Below are 21,828 nucleotides of genomic sequence, written 5' to 3' on the forward strand. Positions count from 1 at the left end.
CTTGAATGTGTAATGATCAATTGACAGCGCAATCCTAAATGATTTGTGTATCGATGGAACTCGCCGCGGTGTGGGAGTTTCCGGCTAAAACCCCACCCCCAGATCGAGTGATATCAGGCGGCTACCGTCGGTCGGGAACCTGGTCCTGAGATCTCAGGTGCAAAGGAAAAACCCCTAATCCGTAAATTGCCGTACAAGAAACCTTTACTTGCTCGTTGCTCCAATTTGCCTGAGGAATAAGTTTTGCGCTGACCTGTATATAGTTAAGAGTGGGGCCCTCCATCTGATGACTTGTCACTCCCCAGTGATTACGTTACAAAGCAAGCCAACTCTAATTACTCACCAACTCCTCTCTAATTTCTCTATCTCATAATTAAAAGAAAAAAGGAAAAAAAAAAAAAATCTATGTGCCTTCTTTGTTGGTATTCCATCTAGCAAGATGGTAAAAGCGAAGTTGGAATCTGACTCTGCAATTGAACAAGTGATTGGTAAACTTCAATTTTTCTTCTGGAAATACTTAGTAGTTTAGAAAATAAACAGTGAAAATTGAATCGTTAGCTTTAAGAAATTAAACGGTAAACTTCAATTGTTGAAAAAGTGATAGTCCGAACTATCAAAGACAAACCCATAGTAAAAATTAGTTAATGTGATGCCAAGCAAAGCTTGTTTTACTTTCGTGTCAAGGCATTTGAAGCTGAACTCTCACTTATTTTAGGGTTCATACAAAAGGCAATTGGTTTCTTGGTTTTATTAGTTGTCATTCTGATAGATCACGATAATATATGACGGTCAGTTGGGATCAGATTGCTCAGGATAAACGAGTTTCATGTATAGACGCTTTTCCTCCAGTGCAAATGATAAAAGAAGATCGAGTTTGCGTACATTGGGTTATCCACAAGACAATGCAGCATATGGTGGGAATAGTGACAGCCAAAGAACGAAAGAATGATAACCCTTGCTTTTTGATTGTGTCATTCGTTCTAAGTTTGCTTTTATTTTGATAACCTTTGCTTTTTGATTATATCATTCGTTCTAAGTTTGCCTTTATTTTTCCTTTTTCCATCAACCATCCTTGTCCCCAGAGAAAAAGTGAAGACCCCAAAAAATAAAAACAAGAAAAAAAAATTGATAGGGACCTCACAGAAGGACGAGGAGTGACACATCAATCAATCTCAACCGTCCATTGCATTAAACGACCCCTTGTGATTGACCCATCTCACCTACTTGCACACATCAAGCCCCATCACCTTTTTAGACACAAAACTTCACCAAATTAAATGGCCCTCGATCAAATAAGCACACAAACCCATTTGCTTAGCACACCCACACAAAAATAAATAAATAAATAATAGTACGGGTTGGCAACGAGGACAATCGAGACTTGTCGTTTCTTTTTTAAGAATATTTACGTAGAATTAGTTTATAGTTAAGTAGCTTTTGATTTAATAACGTATTATTATGTAAATGTTTTATAATTCATTGTTACGTGACGTTTGAATTTAATAATGCATTATTATGTATAAGTATTTATTCACATTACAATGCATTAGCCGTCCCAAAATATCGTAATGATTGTGAGGCCATCTCCAGTTATAGAGAGATAAAGAATACTACAAGGCTGAATTTTTCCATCTCCAACCATGTAGGCCTACATCTTTCCATCTTAGTTTGAATGCACTTGTTGGGGTTCCTAATTCTTTTTATCAGATTCATTTTCGTCATTGGCTGGAACAGGATTTTCCGCAAATTTAAATTAAAAGTGGCCTATAGCCTTTGACTAAAAATGACCCAATTTTATGTAAGCTTCCCTCGACTCTTTGAGGCTAATTGGTGAGGAAATTACCTAAACAAGAGGGTGGCCCACAAAACTGATGATTGAGTATGTGGGTCATGTGTACGGCATGAGAGCTTGCTGGGATACCATTTATTAATGTTTTTACCAATTAATTCAACAATAAATAATGAAAGTTACAAGTTATTAATATAATCATGCATTTATTAACAATAATATCATTGTTGTTGTTATTAAGGGAGTGGTCGGAACTCGGAAGGCAGAGAAGAAGCTACCGCACAAAACAACTAATTGTAATTGGCAGGTGTTGGAATCCAGTGTGCGACACTCCACACTCATGTGATTGTGGGTGTGCTCTTGGTCTGTTTGTGATGGAAAAAAGAAAAAATAAATAAAAGTCGGTGAAGCCAAAAGAATTAGCGTTTTTCTTAGTTTTTAATTTTTTTGTTGATAATTTTATGTTTAAGTGAAAGGTTTTAGATTCGATTCTCGTCAAAGATGAATTTAAATCACATTATTGTTACTCCATTATAAGATTAAGCACACATTTATCTTCTTTAGTGTAGATAATACCGTCGGTTCAAAAATAAAAAATAAAAAACTTTATTTGTGTTAAGCACATTCATTGCTGAACTAAGCACGAGGTCAACCACTAAAGTTCTTTTTGCACCACTTGATTAAGTTTTGCCCTATACTTTCTAACTAATCTTACTTTATTTTTGTTTTTATGGTTTGTCCACCATGCTCTTCTGGATCGGACCTGTTCCAGAACCCTAATTAGTAAAGCTCTTAAGAACAATCAATTAAAGGTTATAGTTTTACACCGTCGATGACGCTTAGTCTTATAAGCACATGAAGAGGAACTCACTCTGATATGAAATTCACAGTCTCAACACTACTAACATGGACATATATATATATATATATATATATATATATGTGCGGGGTGAATAAAAAAATAATCTCAAAAATTTTCGAGCGACACGTAGAATTTTGAACAAGAAGGATTTTCCACGCGCATTTAATGAATAATAACGGCTCATCAAGGAAGAGTCAAGGGTGATTTTTATGGAATTTATTCAAATTCCCCTCATCATTCCCTCGTTGATTTTATTCAATAAGGTAATCTCCAAAACTTCCTGTTTAATTAGGGAATAATTACCATGATAATTGCAAGATTCACATAATATCTTGCAATAATTCACCTGATTCCACCATATATGTCCGACCATTCTCCACCCAAAGGGCCGGCCACCCTCCTATAAATACACCACTTATCTCATTAAAATGCTAAGTTATATGCTACCCACAACCTCTTAAATACATTCTTTTTAGAATTCTAACTTTAACATTGGAGATTCTTCGGCCAAAGCCCTTCTCCCCCTCCCCCCAATTTATCGTGGGCACGGGAGGCTTTTGGTCATAATCAAAGGTGTTATTATTTTACAGATATATTTTCATCAAAGAAAGTGACAGTAGAAATTTACATCCACATGCGGTGTGTTGGCTTATAGGTGTGTTGGCTTATAGAAATTATAAGACGGAGTCTAGAACCAAATAGTATCTTAAACATCCGACTGCTACTTTTGCAATACCTTCGAGGAGTTGGTACTTAACCAAGTTTATCAAACGTGAGTTAGATGAGTTTGTGACTAATATTAAAGATCCAAAGTACTAAGTAAAAGTATGGCAATCTAATTTTTGAGCATCATGTCTGCTAGGGTTTTACTAAGATAACTTAAGCTATTCAACTAGGAGTGTTCCCGAGAGGCTTCCAGTTGTAAATTACTTTCAATATAATAAGACTTGAACTCTGGATCCGATCATGGAGTTGATAATTTAATTTTAATAAGATTAAAGGGTATGCTCTTTTATAATATTTAAGAATGCGTTTGCCGACATCTTACCTGAACAACAACTAGGTTATTTATTGATTTGAATGACAGTTAAACTAATATTTATATATTATTAAAATTAAGGGATAATTTGATATAGATTCAATTTTGTGAGCCATTACTATAATTAGTCCACTGCATTGAAATAGGTCCAATAATTGATATTCCACGTAAGCTTATTTATAATTTGTACCATATTTATCCCTTAGACTTATAAATTGTAATAAATATTCAAAATTTCTTAATTATATGATTATTTGTGGTTTAACTAATCCCTTAATTGTAGGATTAGTTATAGCAATAAAATCTCAACCCCCAGTCTGTTTTATCCCTCCTTTTTTTTCCTTCTTCTAAACAATTCCCTTTGTTAGATCATGGAATCAATCATCCGCTTTCTTCTCTCATCTTTCATGGGTGATATTTTGTGTTCCTCCCTCCAAATTCCTTCATGACAATTTCAGTTTTTACATAGCTTTCACAATTTTTTTACATATTCGTTCGGCAATACAGTATCAATTGCAAGCAATAATACAGTATCATGCATTTATATTTGCTCTATTATATTTTTGTGCGTATCATAAAGGTAAACTGAAACTTAGTATTTGTTCCTTTTTTTTGTTTAGTATTTGTTCCTTTAATGGAGGTATATTATATCATATTTCTATTCTAATGTTCTGCCAAGAAGGTTCAGCATTTTTCTTCCTATACAATAGGTAGTTTATTTTTATTTTGTTGGTAAATTATATCTATTTTGTAGGTATAAAGCATTTTTCTTCCTATACAATAGGTAGTTTATTTTTGTTTTGCAGTAGATTACGTATGTTTTGTTGGTATAAAGTATTTTTCTTCCTATACAATAGGTAGATACTAAATTATATCGGTTTGTAGGTAAACATCATTAGGTGGTTACTAGATAATATTTTAGTTAGTATTTAAATATTCAAAATTAAAAACTGAATAAATGATACAAAAATTAAAGAATTTAAATATTTTTATCTAAAAGGGCAAAATTGGTATAAAAATATGTAATTGGATAACTAGACTTAGTTAAAAAACTACCTATGTTTTTTGACTTAGATTGAAAAGCCCCTAAAATTAATAGGGGTTGGTACAAAATTTAAATTTATAATGCTTGAATTTACAGCTTGCTCATTGTGATATTTTTTAAAATGGTAAATCTCAGTTTACTACTCTTAAATTTTGTGGTTTTCAATATTTGGTACATGAAGTTTTTTTCGTCCCAGGTCATACCTAAAATATTAATTTTGGAACAGTTTCATACATCCGTTAGTCTGATTGTTAAATCTCTCGTTTACTAATCACGTCATAGTTATGTGGACAATAACTAAACGCCACGTGCCTTAAGAGGTTCACGTAGAAATTAAAAATTGAATTTTTTTTTTGGTCATCTTCTACGTCCCTCGATCTTCCCTTCCTCCCCTATCCCTCCATTCTCTCCTCTGCACCAACCCACCAAACCCTCATCTTCTCTCCTCTTCGACTCGTCATACACCCACCATTCCCCCTCCATCTTCGACTCCACCCATCCACCCACCCACCCAACCCTCCTCTTCTTTTCAACGGCCTTCATGAGCTCGAACCTCCGACCCCTATCTACCTGATTTAACAGCGGTGGAGAGCCACAGGGTGCTAACCAAAACTACAACCCCTTCGCCGCCGATCTTCTGGATCCCGGAGCTCCTCCGATTGCAACTGGTTCTGGTGTCTTCTCCAACACCTTCGCCTACTCCTGGATCTCCGACGCCTTTGCTCGGGACACCAAAACCCTCGCCAAGACCCTCCAAAAGCCCTCTCCAGCAACACGAAATATTTGACCCACAAGACATTGGAGTCTGGAAGCGATGGAAGAAACAGGTTTATTGGGAGAGATGAAGTGGGTTTTGGCGAGGTTCTGGAGATGTAGCGGCGGTGGGGGAGGGGGTGGCAGCTGCGAAGAACAAGGAGGTTGGAGATCTCATAGCGCCTTGGAACGTATTGGGTCTTGACGAAGGTTCCAGCTCCAAAAATGGCAATCTTGGTGCCATTTTTCAGAACTCAAATACAGCTTTTTTTTTTTTATCAGCTTTTCTTGAAAATCTAGCAAATGGGATAGAGCCAAATTTTTTGTCTTTGGCGATAAGGAAATTGGCTGAGATGATTTTGGGAAGATGGTAAGGAGTTAGGGTTGGGTGGGTGGAGTCGAAGATGGAGGGGGAAGGGTGGATGTATGACGAGTCGAAGAGGAGAGGTGAGGAGGGTTTGATGGGTTGGTGCAGAGGAGAGAATGGGGATAAAGGGATAAAGGAGGAAGGGAAGGTCGGGGGAGGTAGAAGACGACCAAATTTTTATTTTTATTTTTTGAATTTTTAATTTTCATGTGGTGTCCGATCATTGTCCATATGGACGCCAAATCATTAGTTAGCAGGAGACTTAATAGCCAAACTAAAGGATGTATGAGTTTGTTCCAAAATTAACACTTTAGGTATACCTATAGGACGAAAAAAACTTCATATACCAAATGTTAAAAACCACGAAATTTAAAAGTAGTAAACTGAGATTTATCCTTTTAAAATTGTCTCTATCTAATCAGTAGTTAAGAGCTCCTTATTCGTATGTTGAAGTTTTAGTATCAAAGTGTTCACGCATGGCTGCATGCAAGCAATTAATGCAATACGTTCTAATTACAGATATATGATTGTATCTAAAAAATTACATATAATTAAAAGAAAATTAATGAAAATAGTTTGAAAATTTTGAGTTTTAACGATAAGGAAAAAATAAAGAGTAAAGTGAATAATACAAAGATTGATTTTTTAGTGTAAAAATATGATTTTTCGTTAAAGTGAACAGTACCATAAGCTTTTCGTTAAAGTTCCCTGTAATTAATAATTAAAATCCAGAAGAAAGCTATCAAGTCATTTACATACTTTCTCTATAGTTAATCTATATATATCCAAGTGAAGACTTAAGACCTCAGCCAGAAATTAGGTTTACATCAAAACATAAAATTTGTTTGTATTTGATTGTTGTGCCCACACAATTTAAAAGAGAATTGGTTAAACATCTATTCCCTCACTTGGAGTTTGGATTTGGTTTCCACATCTTACCATTTAGCAGCATATGTCATGTTTGGTTTGGACACTGTTTGTCACTTAAGAGGTTACTATTTTATACAAAAACGTTGCATGTGAATAGGAAAAACTCTGAGACATCTATCTGTATTCACGTGCAACATGTATATATAAAAAGGTGAACGCTAAGACACAGACAGTGGCCAAACATGGTGGAAGCCAAATCCAAACTCCAAAGTGAAGGAATGGATGTTGAACCAATTTTCTTTGAAATTCTGTGGGCATATGTAGCGATCAAATACAAACTATGTTTTGATGTAAACCTAATTTCTGGCTGAGGTCTTCAGTCTTCACTTGGATGTAGATTAATTATAGAGACAGTATATAAGTGACTTGATTTCAGACAAACAAAATATAAATGACTTGATAGTTTTCTTCTTCTTTTTTTCCACTTGATAGTTTTCTTCTGGCTTTTAATTAATTTGCAAGAATTAATCATATGTAACTATTTTAGTTACAATTTTATGTAATTAGAACATATTGCATTTCTTGCAAGCACCCATATGCATACACTTTGATACTAAAACTTCAATATACGGAGGAGCTCTTAACTACTGATTAGATCGAGACTACTTAAGAAAAAACCTCCGCACGGATGACTTATTTAAACAAAGGGAGCATAGAGCGAGCTGTTAATTCAAACGTTATAAGTTTAAATTTATCTCATGAATATGTACACAAAGACTAATTGTAGAGATTTTTTTAGGTTAATGACGAAAAGAGAATCAAGTTGAAGGTATGTTGAGAGTTATTTGAACGGTATATCAACCTATTGAATGTGAACATAAAATGTCAGTATCGTCACCGAGTGAGTGCATTTTTGACGCAATGAGTGGTGCATAATTATTTCGAGAGTCTACTAAACAATGTGATTGATCTAAATATGCATTTGATAAGTCATTTGTGGGTATTCGTACTCAATAATGTACTTTTGAAGGAGGTTCAAGCACCAAATTTAAAGTAGGATTTTCCAAAAAGCAAAGGGGTTATTATTAAACTTCAGTTATATTTCTCTCACAAGAGACTGTGGAAGAAGCAAGAAAGTGTGGAGTGACATCCTGCAATAATTCACAAGCATTTGTACACATTGTCACTAAATATAATTCCAAAAAAGACCAAGCCAAGTCAAATTGTTCACTGTTAATATTCCTATATTGCTCATCAAAAAGGTCATAATACATGGGAAAATAAACAATATATATGTGTGTGTAATTATATATAGTGGTCATTTTTGTGAACACATGATATATTTACACTGAAGGGGAGGGGTAGGTTTAGCCTCACAATGAGTTAGTAATAATATAGTTCAAATTAGCTTTTAACAAAAATTGAACCTAAGACCTCTCATTTACAAGTGAAGATAAATACCCCTTGAGGTAGAGAAGGTCGAGGTACGTAGCAATCTCTCATATATTCTAGAAACAATAGGGGGTCGGGGGTCCTCCCCCTCCCCTCCCCTCTCTTCAATTCTTTTGTTTTGTGTTTGATGAGGGGCACCCTCATATAATTTGGTATTGGAGATAAGATTGAACCCCACTTTGGATGTCATGGTTTGTACATTCAAAAAGGTATTTGAAAGGAAAAGTTTCAACTCCTTTGAAAGCTCAAGAAATGGTAGTACCTATCCATAAAATCCACAAAATCCACAACCCATCAATCATGATTTAAGCTATTGGCCACTACCATCCATCTGGATTCTATTTGGCTTTCCATATATTAATCATAAAAACCATTCAATTCTCATTAATTTTTACTGCGGTAAATCTTACTAAGTTTGAAAATGTGGTATAAATATGTAGTGAAATTATTATAATACTTGTGTTCAAGGCTCCAATATAATTTTTTTTATCAAAAGGGGAGGAGGGGTTTCAATTTAGATAATTTTTTTTTTACAGTTCAAAGAAGAAATACCACCAAACTAAGAGTGAGTTCATATTAAGACTTAGAGGTTGTTCGGGATTAGCATAGGAAACACTTTTATTCACAAGTGCTTCTACTTGAAGTTCTTTTATTAAGAATACGTCAAATTTTTTTTATTGAAAATCCAAGTTATTCATGAAAGAAAACACTTTTTATGACCATAGGCACATTTAAGTTTTTACAGTCAAATGTAACATAAGCACTTTCAATTGTTAGAAAGCATTTTTAGCTTCTCTAAAAACAAGATTGGCCATTGTTGATTGATTCACTTTTGTCTAATAACAATTCTTAGAAGCATATAGCAAAAACTCTTCAAAATACAAGTGCTTGCATATTGATTTGGCTAACATCTTTTTTAAAAATAACAAATGAGAGATAGATGTTTTAAAGAACACACTAAAGACTATGTTTGGGGGGGGGGATTCTTAAGGGATTGAGGCCAATACAGTATGGCATGTACTATAAAATGTTAGACAGAGGAGATTAGAAATGTCCTTCATGAGCATTCAACATTACAAAAACATGTGAGAGAGATTTGGAAATAACTACTTGAAATAAGTCGTTTACAAGTCATCATACATGTCTTCTATTCATTATATAATACATTTCTAATCTCTTTTCGTGTTTCATTTTGTACGCGGAAAATAATTTATGGAATCGTTTCCCATGTTCCTCAATCAAACATGGCCTAAAACAATTCTTTTTGCCCCAAAAGGCACTGAAAAATGCTTAAAAAACGCTTCATAAAGTTTATAAAAATTCCCAACTAGATAAAAGGGATTATCCATATCCCATAGGTGCTTGCTTACACACAATTATCATTCTCGGCAATTCGAATTCCAATCAACTGGTTAAGGACGTGGCCACTGGCATTGCAAATGGACCAATTGGATCAACATAAATGGGTCACTTGAGGAGGGATTCTCTCTTACAACTGCTAACACTGCGCGACAACCGTTTAATGGAACGATTGATATACTATTTGAATACTATCATGTATGTCTTCGGTATTGCCACTAAAACAACATATTAATTGCAAGACAGTTTCTCTCTTGCCCATGGGATCATTAACAGTGACGTTCTCGTGGGGTCAAATGGTCTTCAAATAGATCTATCTTGTAGCCTTAATTAAACTTTTCAAAGGGCCGTTCGATGAGTTTGACGAGATAGATTTGCCAACTTGTGGAATATATTAGATGAGGCCCAGGCCTTTTTAGATGCATGATTTGAAAGAGAGAGGGAGGGAATCTTCTAATCATTTCTCCTCTAGAATGCTTTTTAAATATTTCCCTACCTCCACTTCTTTAGGATCTTTCTCATATTTTGGCGATGTGTAACATGCCACATGAACGATAAACCTTTTGTTTCCAAGATATATCCTCTTGTGTATACAACCGGTTGCAGCATAGTCTCCTTTTTGTTTTTGGGTTGGACTAAGGGCAAATTGTCTCTGGAGTCATAATCACCTTTGATACTAGTGGTGATATCCACACCTCCTTTTACATTCTACAAAAATTCCTCTCAAATTCTGATCGTGAGATCGAACAAATTAAAGAAGATCAAATGACATAATTTAACAAAGGATGTGTGAGATATAAAAGCACGGATAACATCACCCTTGAACAGTTAGTTTTGCATTCGTTGAATGTATATACACGACAGCGAAAAATCCTGTTTTGCTTCGGTCTATAACGTGCACAAGAACAATGGATAGTTGGATCTAACAAATGTTATTCTAGTGCATACTCTACGCCGGTACATATTAGAAAAGAAATGGTGAGTGGGGTGGTCACCTTCCATCAAATTGGCATTTGAAAGATAAAGAAGCGTCAGGCTTCAGTTTTTTCAGCTGGTCAAAAGAACCTTGAAAAGAATTTTGAGTTTGAGTTTCTTTTTTGAAATTTTTTCACGGTGGATCCCGATTTGGTCATGAATAATGATCACACTACTACTACTACCACCACCCTAAAATCTAAGGAATATAATGAAGAAAAGGCCTACAAATTAAAGGCAGGAAGCTTTAAAGCATTTTTAAAGTGTTTACGCTTGGAAATGTCTCAATAATTCATTGTCCACTATTTCATGTTACATTCATGTACCCATAAAAGTTTCTGCCAAATAAGTCTCCAACTTTTGAAAAGCAAGAGTAATTAAATAATTGAGAAGAAGCATGCGTTAAACAAACATAAAACAAATAAAAAGTTTGGGATTTTAAGAAGGGTTTTAAAATTTCGGAGGAGCAAAAAGAAGTTTTTTTTAATAATGGTGATATTCTGATTCTAAACTACATTAAGATGAGACGGCTAGATTGAGCTTGAGAAGCGGTAGGTTGAAGAGGAAGGCCCTAACCACCAGGGCTATCGACCGCTTGCAACAATTGTATTAATTATGCAGTTCCAACGTGCAAACTGAAGCTAGAAAGATTAAGACTCCAATTTAACCAGACTGTGTACTTGTAGATATCAAGGGCAAAATATTTGTTAGCCAATTATGAAAACAGTACAACTTTTTGATCCACTAACAAAAGCAATTTCTATCTTTGCATGCGACAAACTGTCACACTTCGAACTCCTACCACAGAAATGCGGCCAAGCCCGCATGAAGGGTGGCCGTGTCCAATGATGGCCACCACATGTAAGCCTCGACAAACTTTTGTGAGGAGACAACGGAAGTTGAAACTCTCTCACAGTTTCTGTCGCCGCCCATGCTTGCCTTATCCTAGAATTGCTACATAAGACATGGTGGACGTAGTCCACCAACTTGCGCGAGAGCTCACAGTTCCAGTAACTCCGATGACAGTGACAATTTACCCTATACTTAAGTTCGAATCTCTTCTTTCCCCTTTGGCCTCCTTTATATGGAAAAAAAAAAAGGGTTCCACCAAGCATTCGGATACCGTTCCTGCATTCAAGTGCAGGATCGGCCCTTTAATTTTCATGTAAAAGGAACAAAAAGTTGAGCTACGGCTTAAACTGATCCAAAGTTTACATGTAGAACAAGTAGTACACAATACTTTGGTTTAAGGCGCTAGACGAAAGACTATCAGGAGGAAACATGAACTTTAGCTAGGACTGGAAGATTTAGGGATTATCTGAAGACCATAAACTGAGCTGTTTCTTCCAATCATATTCATTGTTACAAAGAAAGTTTGCAATTGGGTGGCCGTTTTGACACTAAATGGCTGCCAAAGCAATGACATAATCTCAAAGATTTTGACACCAATTTCGATACTGACCCCGTAACAAATCTATTTCACTATCAAGGGAAGCACTATGCTAAAGCATGGTATAACAATCCAAAAAGATTCAATTGCATATGGATTTTGCATTGCAAGTGACAACTGACAAGCTATACTCCGTTGGCAAACAATTCTCCAACCCAAGTTTCATGTTTAATATATTCAAGCGTTCATGTTGGTTTCTAATATAAGGAGAACAATAATAAACTAACAGGGGTAGTAATTATGTAATATACAATACCCTGAATGATGGAACTTCACAATGAAGATGATGACAGTAGTTGTCATGGCGCCAACCGCTCAATTTTCCACACTTGTTGTCCATTGATCTCTTCAGGAGAATATCGCAGCCTATCAAGAAGAAAAAACATGAAAAATTTGAGCTATGTTCTGTTCCTTTCAGTAGCACATCAATATAGTTAACTCTTGTTCCATCACATCATTATTTAAAACAGAGCTAAGACAAATTCTTTTTGTAATTCCTTTGTCAGCCCATAACTGCTCCATGCATTTGTTACAGGCTATCTGTCGACACTCAAGCAAAACAAATGGAAAAAGAACGAGCCATCATAAAGTGGATAGAAACCACCTGTCATGCAAACGAGATTTTTGGCCTTGCCAAAACTCAAACAGCTCTGGCTTAAGTCTGTATCCTCCCCAGTTTTTAGGTTTTGGAATTAAACTTCTGCACCAAGAAAAAACAAGTGGAATCTAATTTCAGAGTACATACATAGAATGCAAATTAGTTTCCAATCTATTTTTAGGTTGTTCGGACAGGAATCTAAACTTATTGCAAACAGCAGCACCTATGATCCACGCGGCACATAAGATGGTGATAGGGGACTGGAGCAAGCACAATTATAACTGAAAATTGCATAAAGCTATTAGATATCTGTATTACTTACCCATCAGAGAATTTTTCTTCTAGTTCTTTGTATTGGTCATACAGAACATGCCTTCCGGGAACAACAGTGCTCTGGAATAAGAATATACCAATTGTTTATATTCCTTAGAGAAAATTAATAGTATCAGTAAAATGGAGAGAGAAAATGGAATAATAGTACGAATAATAATCAAACCGTAAATCTTTCACCTTTTACTTCCCATAAATTGAGTAATCTTTCCTACTATTCAAGTAATTTTATAATATAGTCTTGCTGATAGGTTTAAAATTCCACCAAACAACTAATCTACCACTGGCCGTGCAATTACACTAATTTGGTTTGATAATGTAAGGTAAATTTATATTGGAAAATGGAAAACAAAAAATGAAGAAACCTACAGAAGAGTCTCAGTGAAAGAAGTTACTTTACAATTTGAATTGTTTGGATCATTTGATGAATTGGGTTTCTTTCTTTCTTTGTTTTGGGTATTAATGAATTCAGTTGGAAGAATTGCCACCTAATTATGTTTTGGTTTTGAACTCAAATTTCTCCTACCCAAAAGGAAATCAAAGAAACATAAAGAGAGCAGCAGCAGAGAGACAAAATTTGCAGCCAAAATCGTTTTACATGCCTGCAAGTCTGTGAGATGTGGGTTAGCAGTGGAGGCGAAATGAGAGTTCTCCGTTTTGCCAATGTGAAACAGAAAGAGGTGGAATGCGTTAACAGATGGAAAGTGACTAATTTAGCCTTGTATGTGAGACTCACGGGGAGCATATCGACGACGACTTAACAAAAATTATAATTTGGGGCACAATTCCTAACAGTTCCCACCACAATGGTTTAATTCCTAATTTATTTACGATAGGGTCTATCTTCCTAATTATTTATGTCCCTTGACTCTCCCTTAATTCATTCAATCCAAGGGCCAGAAATATACAGGGTATGTAGGGGTAGATAATAGGTGCGAGGAAATTACTTCCCATATTATCAATTAAAACTTTATCACATATAACTTGCCACTGATTCTCGAGGAAATTTTGCGAGCCTTCAAAATCTATATAAAATTTATGCGGCAATCGAGAAAGAACGTGTCTTATCAAGAGTAGTGAATTCATTAATATAAGAGAAGATCGAGTGAGACAAACCTGCTCGCTAACTATTGCTCCAATCTGACTGCCTCGCGGACGGCTATGGAAGTATTGATCAGATTCCTCATCAGAAACTTTCTGCACAGACCCTTCCACTCTCACCTGTAAGCCAAAGATGGTGTTATGAGACAATCTTCATACAAGCAGATCATCAAAACAGCAATCCCTCATCCAGTTTTTCTTTATGTCAATCGCTAAAATATTTATTAGAAAGCTACAAAGTACAAACCAATGTAAGGCCAAAACAAAAGTAGGTTGACCTATGCATACAAGCACTATAGGCTCCGTATTCTAAAAGCATTAGCCACAAAGTGAAAAACAGAGTTTACCTGCCGATTCAGGCCATCCCAGTAGAAAAGAAGAGATGCACGAGGATTTTCAGACAATTCATGTGCCTTTCGACTTTCATAGTTTGTGTACCTGCACAAATTAATACCATTGAATTAAGAATATTATAAGCATTTTCATTAATAATATAATCTGCCTTGTTGATATATGTACAGCCTCAATAATAACAGATGCATACTAACCAGACAAAACCGTTCTTATCAAATCCTTTGAGCAATACCATTCGGGATGAGCTGTAGAAGAAACTAATCTATGTTAACTATAACAGGTTATAATACATGCATGAGAAAAATCATTTTAATATCCAAAACAAAAAATGCAGAGAACAAAACTTTAGGGACTATGGTGAAAGCAATAAAATAGCCATGTATAACATGTAAGCACATATGAAACATAAGTTACTATTGATAGATGAGACATAGTAACATAGGAAACAGATATTACATTTTTCCATTCTTGGTAGCCGTTGACAATGCCATAGCATTTGGTTCCCTCAATCCAGCAGCCACTACATCGTCGAACCATTTGCGGAACTGTAAAATAATTAAGGGCTTACTGTAAAAATGAGGGGCACCTTTTGCAACTAAATCTGACATAATTGAAACCAGCTAGACTTAAGACACTGAACCTGTACCTGATCAAAGGGGTCAGCCTCCACCTGTTCCTCAAGAAACTCAGGAGAACTATAGTTCTCTCTTAGAGCTGATATATCAACTTGTGGGGGCCTTCCAATACGGACACACATAGAAGTGCCTGGATATGGTGGAAGGCGAAGCTTATATTTATCGGCAATAGATGGTGGGACAAATCTACCACCCAGAAAATGGTGTGGACCAAAAAATTTCTTTGCACAGAACTTTGGAGCAGTCAGAGAAACCTGGAAAGTAGCAAGTTTGCATCAACAGGATGGCTTATTGTATATAAAGAAATACACATGTACATATAAATAGATATAAATTTTAAAGACAAATCGCAAAGTGCAATCATTTGTAGCTAAGACTAGGTTGAGAGCTACTAAACCATACCAACATGTCAGGCTTGATGCCTTCGACACCACCACCCCTTTCAACATGCCACCCAGATGGAATATCTACGGAGACAATAACAGAAGACTTTTCGCGAGTTTGATCATATTTATTTACACAAACAAGCTTTTGGATCAGGTTATCAAAGGGAGGCCTTGGGGAACCTGAAGTATTACAAAGTATTGCAGTTAGAGATATCATATAACCCAGCCAAAAATAAACCACAACATCAAGTTAAGAATCTCTAATCAGGATGATAATTATTGAGTGGTTAGATGTCAGGGTCCTGCATAAATAAAAAGGAGCAAAGACTGATAAATCATTTGTTGAGTTGAGATTTTGTCGAAGGACTATGGCTTATCTGAGAAAATTGAGCAGTCAGATTTAATCTTAGGTTCCTATGTAGTTGAGCAAATTTGGTATTTTCTATGACAATTTAGGATAGAAATAACAACCCAGACATTATCTTGCCAGAGAGCAGGGCAATGTAATCTTAGGTTCCACTGTTCATATGTTTAGAATGTTAAGGATGTAAAGTATTTCCGACTTATCATGTCAGTTCTTATACTTAGACAACAATTGAAGGAGAATCAGAGTGATTGTATCAACAAAATTGTATTGGCATCCACGCTACATAGAGAAACGTCAATTTGCCTAAAATGAAAAAAGTAGTAATTACCATGGAATGAGAAACCGAACATTGCATCTACAATAATGTCAAAGTCCTTTGACAAGTCCAACGGCAGATCTTCCACTGAGATGAAGGGGACTGACAGTGATTCCAGCTGCAAAATAATCATTATGAGACAAATCCAACAGCCCCCATATATACATGTATCTATAATATAATCCCACATTCAAGAGTTTTTTAACTTTGAGTTGTATTCCATACTTGCGTAACAAGACCAGCATAAAGAGGCTTAGCAGTACGCTTTGGATAACAAACAGACAGCTTATAACCAAGGTGATACAGGTGACGAGCAGCCACGAGACCATCACCACCATTGTTTCCAGGGCCACAAATCACAAGGACTCGATTATACTCACTTGGTTTATAGACCTGCCAAATATATTAAGAAACAAATATGAAGCACCATATAACCCAAATGCAGTTCCTCAGTCACTCCTGAATGAACATTTTTTTGCACCTAGGAGCGTTGCAGAATACCCGGATGAAATAATCTCATTGCATCTCTCAACAGAAAGTAAATAAGTAAATTAACGATCACAGTTCGGCTGGGTAAATGTACATGATCATCAACAACAATACGAACAATCAAAATAGTGCAGAAAGCCCAAAAACAAGAGGCATACGAATATCCGAAAACAATGAGTTCACATTCAATTAATCACAAAATACATTGAAAACTGCTAGGAAAGTGAAAAGCTTTACCTCTGCAATGGAAGTGGCCACGCTCAAACCAGCCAATTCCTACAAAATTAACAAAAACCCAGAATTGGGATTGTCAGTAAATGACTATGAACCCAACCCATCATACAAAAATTACTTTAAAAAGGAAAAGGGAGAGTGACTGACCATTAACTGGTCGACGCTGAAGCCGAGAGGACCCATGAGGATCTCATCGATCTCAGCAGCTTCACGCTGCGTCAGGTAGGATATATCCTCCGGATTCTGCATGCTGGGTACTGCGCCTACAGACCCAACTCCCGCTGCGCTGCTGGGGTTCGAACAAAACGCATGAATTGCAGGGCTCAGCACTGGTTGAAGAAAGGCCTGGAAATTTAACGATACAGATATAAATTTACTGAATTGTTGGTTCTAGAGAGAGACAGAGAGACAGAGAGACAGAGACAGAGAAGTAAGAAGCTTACGGAAACATTGGAGAGAGGGTTGTAGAAAGAGGTGGAAGCGTTCGAAATGGGATTGGAAGTGAGTGATTGGGTAACTAACCCAAATTGGGTTAGGAAGATGACACGTGTCATTATTCTGGTTTTGCGTGCCAATGACAACATTGGACTGCAACCGCGACCGCGCCTGCGAGCAAAGCTTGTTTTCTTGGCAGAACTTCAACCACTTCTTCTTCAAGCTCTTGCTGGTGAGAGGAGAGAGTGTGCGTGCGAGTGTCGGGTTTTAGGGGCACAACATCTCTGAAATGACACATAGTTAACGGAAATAACCTAATATCTTAAAACAAACCCTTGCTTTTGCCCCTTGGATCAGCGACAATCCCTCTTACTTCTTTCCTCCTAGTGGTTGCTCAAACTCGAATCCTTGAATGTTGTAATTTTAAAGGACTTATAAATAGTAAGTTCGACATTTCATGCTTTTTGTCAACGATTGCAAGATCATCATAGTGATGAGATTTTTCCTACAGTGTCTTTTAGTTCTTGTGAACGTAATCTTTTATGTCAGTTAGATTTCAATTATTTGTAGCTAAGCAATTATATTGTATTACTGGAAAGTTTGTAATTGTGAAATTATAGTGTTTCTTTTAGCGTTGGTGGCCTGAATATTGAGTTCTTAGTTATAGTTGTGTAATTTTAGAGTCAAAACATGACATATTATAACATATTGGGTCATTTGAGATAAATTGTAAATGGGGATACTCCAATGATACACTTCCAAAAAAATTATAACACACATTCTACGTAGAAACTAATTTGGCTTAAAATCAATATATAATATCCACAAAAATACGTAGGACTTTGTTTTGCTGCAAAGATTAAGACATTATTGTCACTGTTGGTCTTTCCCCGCCAATATGTTCTGAATCTTGTCGATGAAGTTCATCATCGTATCCAAACCCTTTTCGTCAAGTCTCGGAACAGTGTGGCCTTTTGGATGATGAATCACCGAAGCATCTACACAGTGTTCCAACAGTTGAAGCCCGTACGGCTTCAAGAAATCCATCTCCCCTGCAACACATATAACACACTCGTAAATAATCCACAGACGAACACCTTAAGGCCGTAGATGATTTTAGATATTAAGTAGGTTTAACTATGCGATTCTCTCGAGTGGAGGATAGACCGTCCACGTTAACGGATGATTTTGGATCGTTGATTAGAACAAGTCAGTGTCCTACAATGTAGAACCCATAAATGAAGGGAAACAATGGAAACGGAAAATGCGACCAACCAACTAATTAAATTCATTTAATAACATTACAAATTTGGCCACGTTTTGCAATAATATGTTACTCCTGTTAATTGTTGGGTAACGAAATGTGTCACACTCACACCCAGTCAACCAACTAATTAAAACCGTACGCATAAGCCAACGATTTTGAACCGTTAATTGAAATAAGTCCTATAAAATATAAGAATTGACAAATTAATAAAATCCGGGTCCACACGCCTAACCGATTCTAGATAATTAATTAAAACAGGTCCTACAATATAAAACCCATCAAACCAATAAATTCGAACGAATTTGAACCGTTGATTGATTTTGTACCTAACAAAAGTTATTTGTGCATTCGAAAATTGAGCAAATAAATGAAACGAAATATACCTAAAAAGTGAAGGGATGGGCACTGAATAGGACACGAATAAGCATCCTCAGCCACCGCCGGTGACTTGAATTTCGCCCCTCCGATTATTATCAGGAATTTAATTTTGGGAACTTTAGTCAATGCCACACCCTGCAACCAAACCAAAACGACACCGCCACAATTCCCTCGTCACCTTTCATTTCTTTAAATTATATTAAAAACTTGAATTATTTGCTTCTTTTCTATCTACCTTCGCTTGCAGCCCCGGCAGCCCCGCCGACAGTATTGCTCCCTGCATTGATTCATCAATACCTACTTAATACATTACTGTAAATTATAACCGACTTATAGCTCAAGTGGCTAAAAGCGTTAATAAAATAAATACCTGGGAAAAACCAACAAGGCCGTCGAACGGTCCCTGTTTAATCATGTAATCTTCTATGTATTCCAGACACTTATCAAAGTTCGTGTACGCTGAAAATTCCTGTAAAAAAAAATAAAAACAAAAAATTATATTCCACAAAAAGATTAAAAGAAAAAAAAAAAAAGAAAAAAAAAGGCAGAACAAGAATCTGGGATCTGAATTTTTGTTTTTTACCTGGTTGAATTGGAACCACTCGTAATAAGGAGGATCGAAAATGCCGTCGACGTCGGATTTACCTTGGGCCGGAAAGGGCCCATCGAGATAAACCATGTCGAGCTTCTCGAGCACCGATTCCGGCCACTTGCCCACTTGCTTCCTCATTATTTCCCCGCTCGTTCGGAACCCATGGAGGCACAGAAACCTGGGCTTCCTCGAACACCCGCCGCCTTCTCCGCTTCCTTGGCTCCCCATGTTTTCTGCTGTTTTTCGGAGATAATAAGGAGAGGAAGAATATTCCGACCGGTCGACGAGGCTTTTGTTGTTCTTCTCGGCAGCTCCGGTAGTGTGGGAGGAGGGATGGAATGCGTGTGGAATTTGGCTGGATTTAAAAGGAGCAGGTTGGAGGGCAGTTTTGACATTGACGACGTCGGGTGGAAATCTCCCTCGGTCAAATTCAATGTGAACGACCACGGTGTTTGATGTGCCAGATGACGTCATCGTCAAGGGACAGAGAACGCAAAAGCTTTGATTTGACCCCGCGTGGCCAAAAACTACATGCCCGCTCTCCCATGTGTGCCACTGAAAAGGATGAACTTAAAATTATTAAATGGTCCTTAATATTTGGTTGGATTTCCATGGAAGTACTCATAAACTAAAGTTCATTTTTACATTTTGAACCCTATAGTTGTCTAATTTTTACAATCCCGTCCATAGAACCAACGGCATGGTCGTTTACTAGTTGCACAAACCATGACATGGCTAGGGGCAATTTTGGCCTACTAAACGGCTTTAGCCCTTTAAATTTTTTTCTTTTTTGCTATATTGTGAGGTGCAATAGTTTAGATTTCAAAATTTATGTATACAATATAATTTGTAATCAAAATTTTATTTCATTTGTGATTTGTGAATTGTGATACTTGTTATCTTATTTAATTTCTTATCGACATTAATCAATCTCTAATCAACATGCTCCAAAAACAATCTTTAGGCGATGACGGCATAATAGAGCTCGTCTTCCAATTGAATTAGGTTCATAACCCCAACAATCGCTATAGGGAAATTCACAAATTTAACCTTTTAAATTTAATTTTTTTTTAAATTGGACTTGTAACGTAGCCCATATTTGATGCGCTAAAATGTAAAATCGATTGGATTTGGATCCGGCATGTGAGTCCGATAAAGGACAAGATTCATAACCTCTCGCTTGAGGTGGGTTACAAAGCAGTCGAGCTTCTTTCTTGTTCGCGAGCTCTCTGCAGCTCTCTTTTGCCGATTTTATCATCTGATTTTCTCTTTTCATCATTTTTTTTTCAATCATCTCTTCTTTGGTCAAGGTAATTCCCTCATTACCCTCCTTTCTTCGAATTTGAAACATGGGTTCTTTTATTTTTCTGAATCTAGGATACTAACCGAAAATTTGGTCTACAATTAGCCTAAAATATGCTTATTTGAGGTATTAAATTTGTTAATTATTGGTGAATATTGTAATATTCTTGTTTTTCATATGGATTTCCCCTTTTGATCATGATAAACTAATTATTTACGAAGAAAATTGAAGAAAATTGAGGAAAAGAAGATTCAGCTGTTAATTAGTTAGATTTAAGTCCATTCCAATCCCATCTAGTATAATGTTGCACCAAATAATGGACTGAAATCGACACGCTTCGATCCCGACATTCTCCAAACACCAGGATGGGCATGTGTTGGCCGACACCTGAGGGTGACGAAACCATTTTAACATGCATGCAAGTTATGAATAAAAAACGAACGTAAATAAATGCAAATTTAAATATAATGGAATATGCTAATGTGGGAATGTATTCAGAGCATACAACCAATCAGGAATACTATGGAAGAAATATTATAACAAGGTATGATTACAAAGAAATGGGTCTTATACCGAGAGGACTCGAGTATACTGAAACGGGAGTGCCGCAACACTGGGATTGTATGCCTCAATTCTAAGTCTTGAAGGGGGTGCAATACTAAAGGTGAGTGGACCAAAGTTTATAATAATAGAACTAAGTAAAATCATTTTTCTTTTGAACATACTAACCCCCTGTTTTGAAAACACATATAATACTACTTAATGGGTTTTTCTGAAAACTCTAACATGCCATAAAAAACCTTTGTAAAACATGTGTGTGTATATATATATATATATATATATATATAACAGTGCTCAATAAAGGTAACATAGTTGCCCAAAGGCAAATTCATAAAATAGTGTGCTTAACTAAGGGTATCATAATCATCCGAAGGTATATCCATCAATCGAGGGTGAAGCTGTACGACACTAGGTTACGCCAATGAAGAAATATGGTAGGTCTTATCATCCGAAGGTGAAGCTGTACGACTCTGGGTTACGCCAGAGAAGAAATATACATAAAACACTAACACTAGCCGTTG

The 21,828-nt window shown here is 36.3% G+C and overlaps 2 protein-coding genes across 2 annotated transcripts; both read right to left on the minus strand.

Moving 5' to 3' along the window:
* Positions 1 to 12,026: 12,026 nt before the first annotated feature.
* On the minus strand, positions 12,027 to 17,740 carry LOC137707900 (pyridoxine/pyridoxamine 5'-phosphate oxidase 1, chloroplastic). Its single transcript, XM_068446844.2, has 14 exons — positions 17,215 to 17,740; positions 16,919 to 17,116; positions 16,775 to 16,813; positions 16,274 to 16,441; positions 16,061 to 16,166; positions 15,382 to 15,545; positions 14,991 to 15,233; positions 14,801 to 14,889; positions 14,539 to 14,589; positions 14,338 to 14,428; positions 14,006 to 14,110; positions 12,882 to 12,952; positions 12,566 to 12,661; positions 12,027 to 12,327 (listed from the first exon to the last, which is right to left on the minus strand). Exons 1-14 carry the CDS (start codon positions 17,353 to 17,355, stop codon positions 12,261 to 12,263), a joined length of 1,629 nt encoding a protein of 542 aa, XP_068302945.2. The 5' UTR covers positions 17,356 to 17,740; the 3' UTR covers positions 12,027 to 12,260.
* A 162-nt stretch (positions 17,741 to 17,902) lies between these two features.
* LOC137711012 (uncharacterized) lies at positions 17,903 to 19,929 on the minus strand. Its single transcript, XM_068450207.2, has 5 exons — positions 19,435 to 19,929; positions 19,222 to 19,320; positions 19,087 to 19,128; positions 18,857 to 18,986; positions 17,903 to 18,258 (listed from the first exon to the last, which is right to left on the minus strand). Exons 1-5 carry the CDS (start codon positions 19,915 to 19,917, stop codon positions 18,080 to 18,082), a joined length of 933 nt encoding a protein of 310 aa, XP_068306308.2. The 5' UTR covers positions 19,918 to 19,929; the 3' UTR covers positions 17,903 to 18,079.
* Between the last annotated feature and the right edge of the window lie 1,899 nt (positions 19,930 to 21,828).

The sequence above is a fragment of the Pyrus communis genome, chromosome 15, assembly GCF_041283825.1.
Source record: "Pyrus communis isolate YQ-2024b chromosome 15, ASM4128382v1, whole genome shotgun sequence".
Taxonomy (NCBI): domain Eukaryota; kingdom Viridiplantae; phylum Streptophyta; class Magnoliopsida; order Rosales; family Rosaceae; genus Pyrus; species Pyrus communis.

What these genes read in the sequence shown, in the direction of transcription:
- LOC137707900 (XM_068446844.2), bottom strand. Translation starts at nt 17,355, where the DNA reads ATGTTGTCATTGGCACGCAAAACCAGAATAATGACACGTGTCATCTTC. An exon ending in GCTACCAAGAATGGAAAAAT is followed by an intron (nt 14,590 to 14,800) that starts GTAATATCTGTT and finishes TTTCTTCTACAG; the next exon opens with CTCATCCCGAATGGTATTGC. An exon ending in GATAAGAACGGTTTTGTCTG is followed by an intron (nt 14,429 to 14,538) that starts GTTAGTATGCAT and finishes TAATTTGTGCAG; the next exon opens with GTACACAAACTATGAAAGTC.
- LOC137711012 (XM_068450207.2), bottom strand. Translation starts at nt 19,917, where the DNA reads ATGACGTCATCTGGCACATCAAACACCGTGGTCGTTCACATTGAATTT. An exon ending in AGTGGTTCCAATTCAACCAG is followed by an intron (nt 19,321 to 19,434) that starts GTAAAAAACAAA and finishes TTTTTTTTACAG; the next exon opens with GAATTTTCAGCGTACACGAA. An exon ending in TGCCGGGGCTGCAAGCGAAG is followed by an intron (nt 18,987 to 19,086) that starts GTAGATAGAAAA and finishes GTTTGGTTGCAG; the next exon opens with GGTGTGGCATTGACTAAAGT.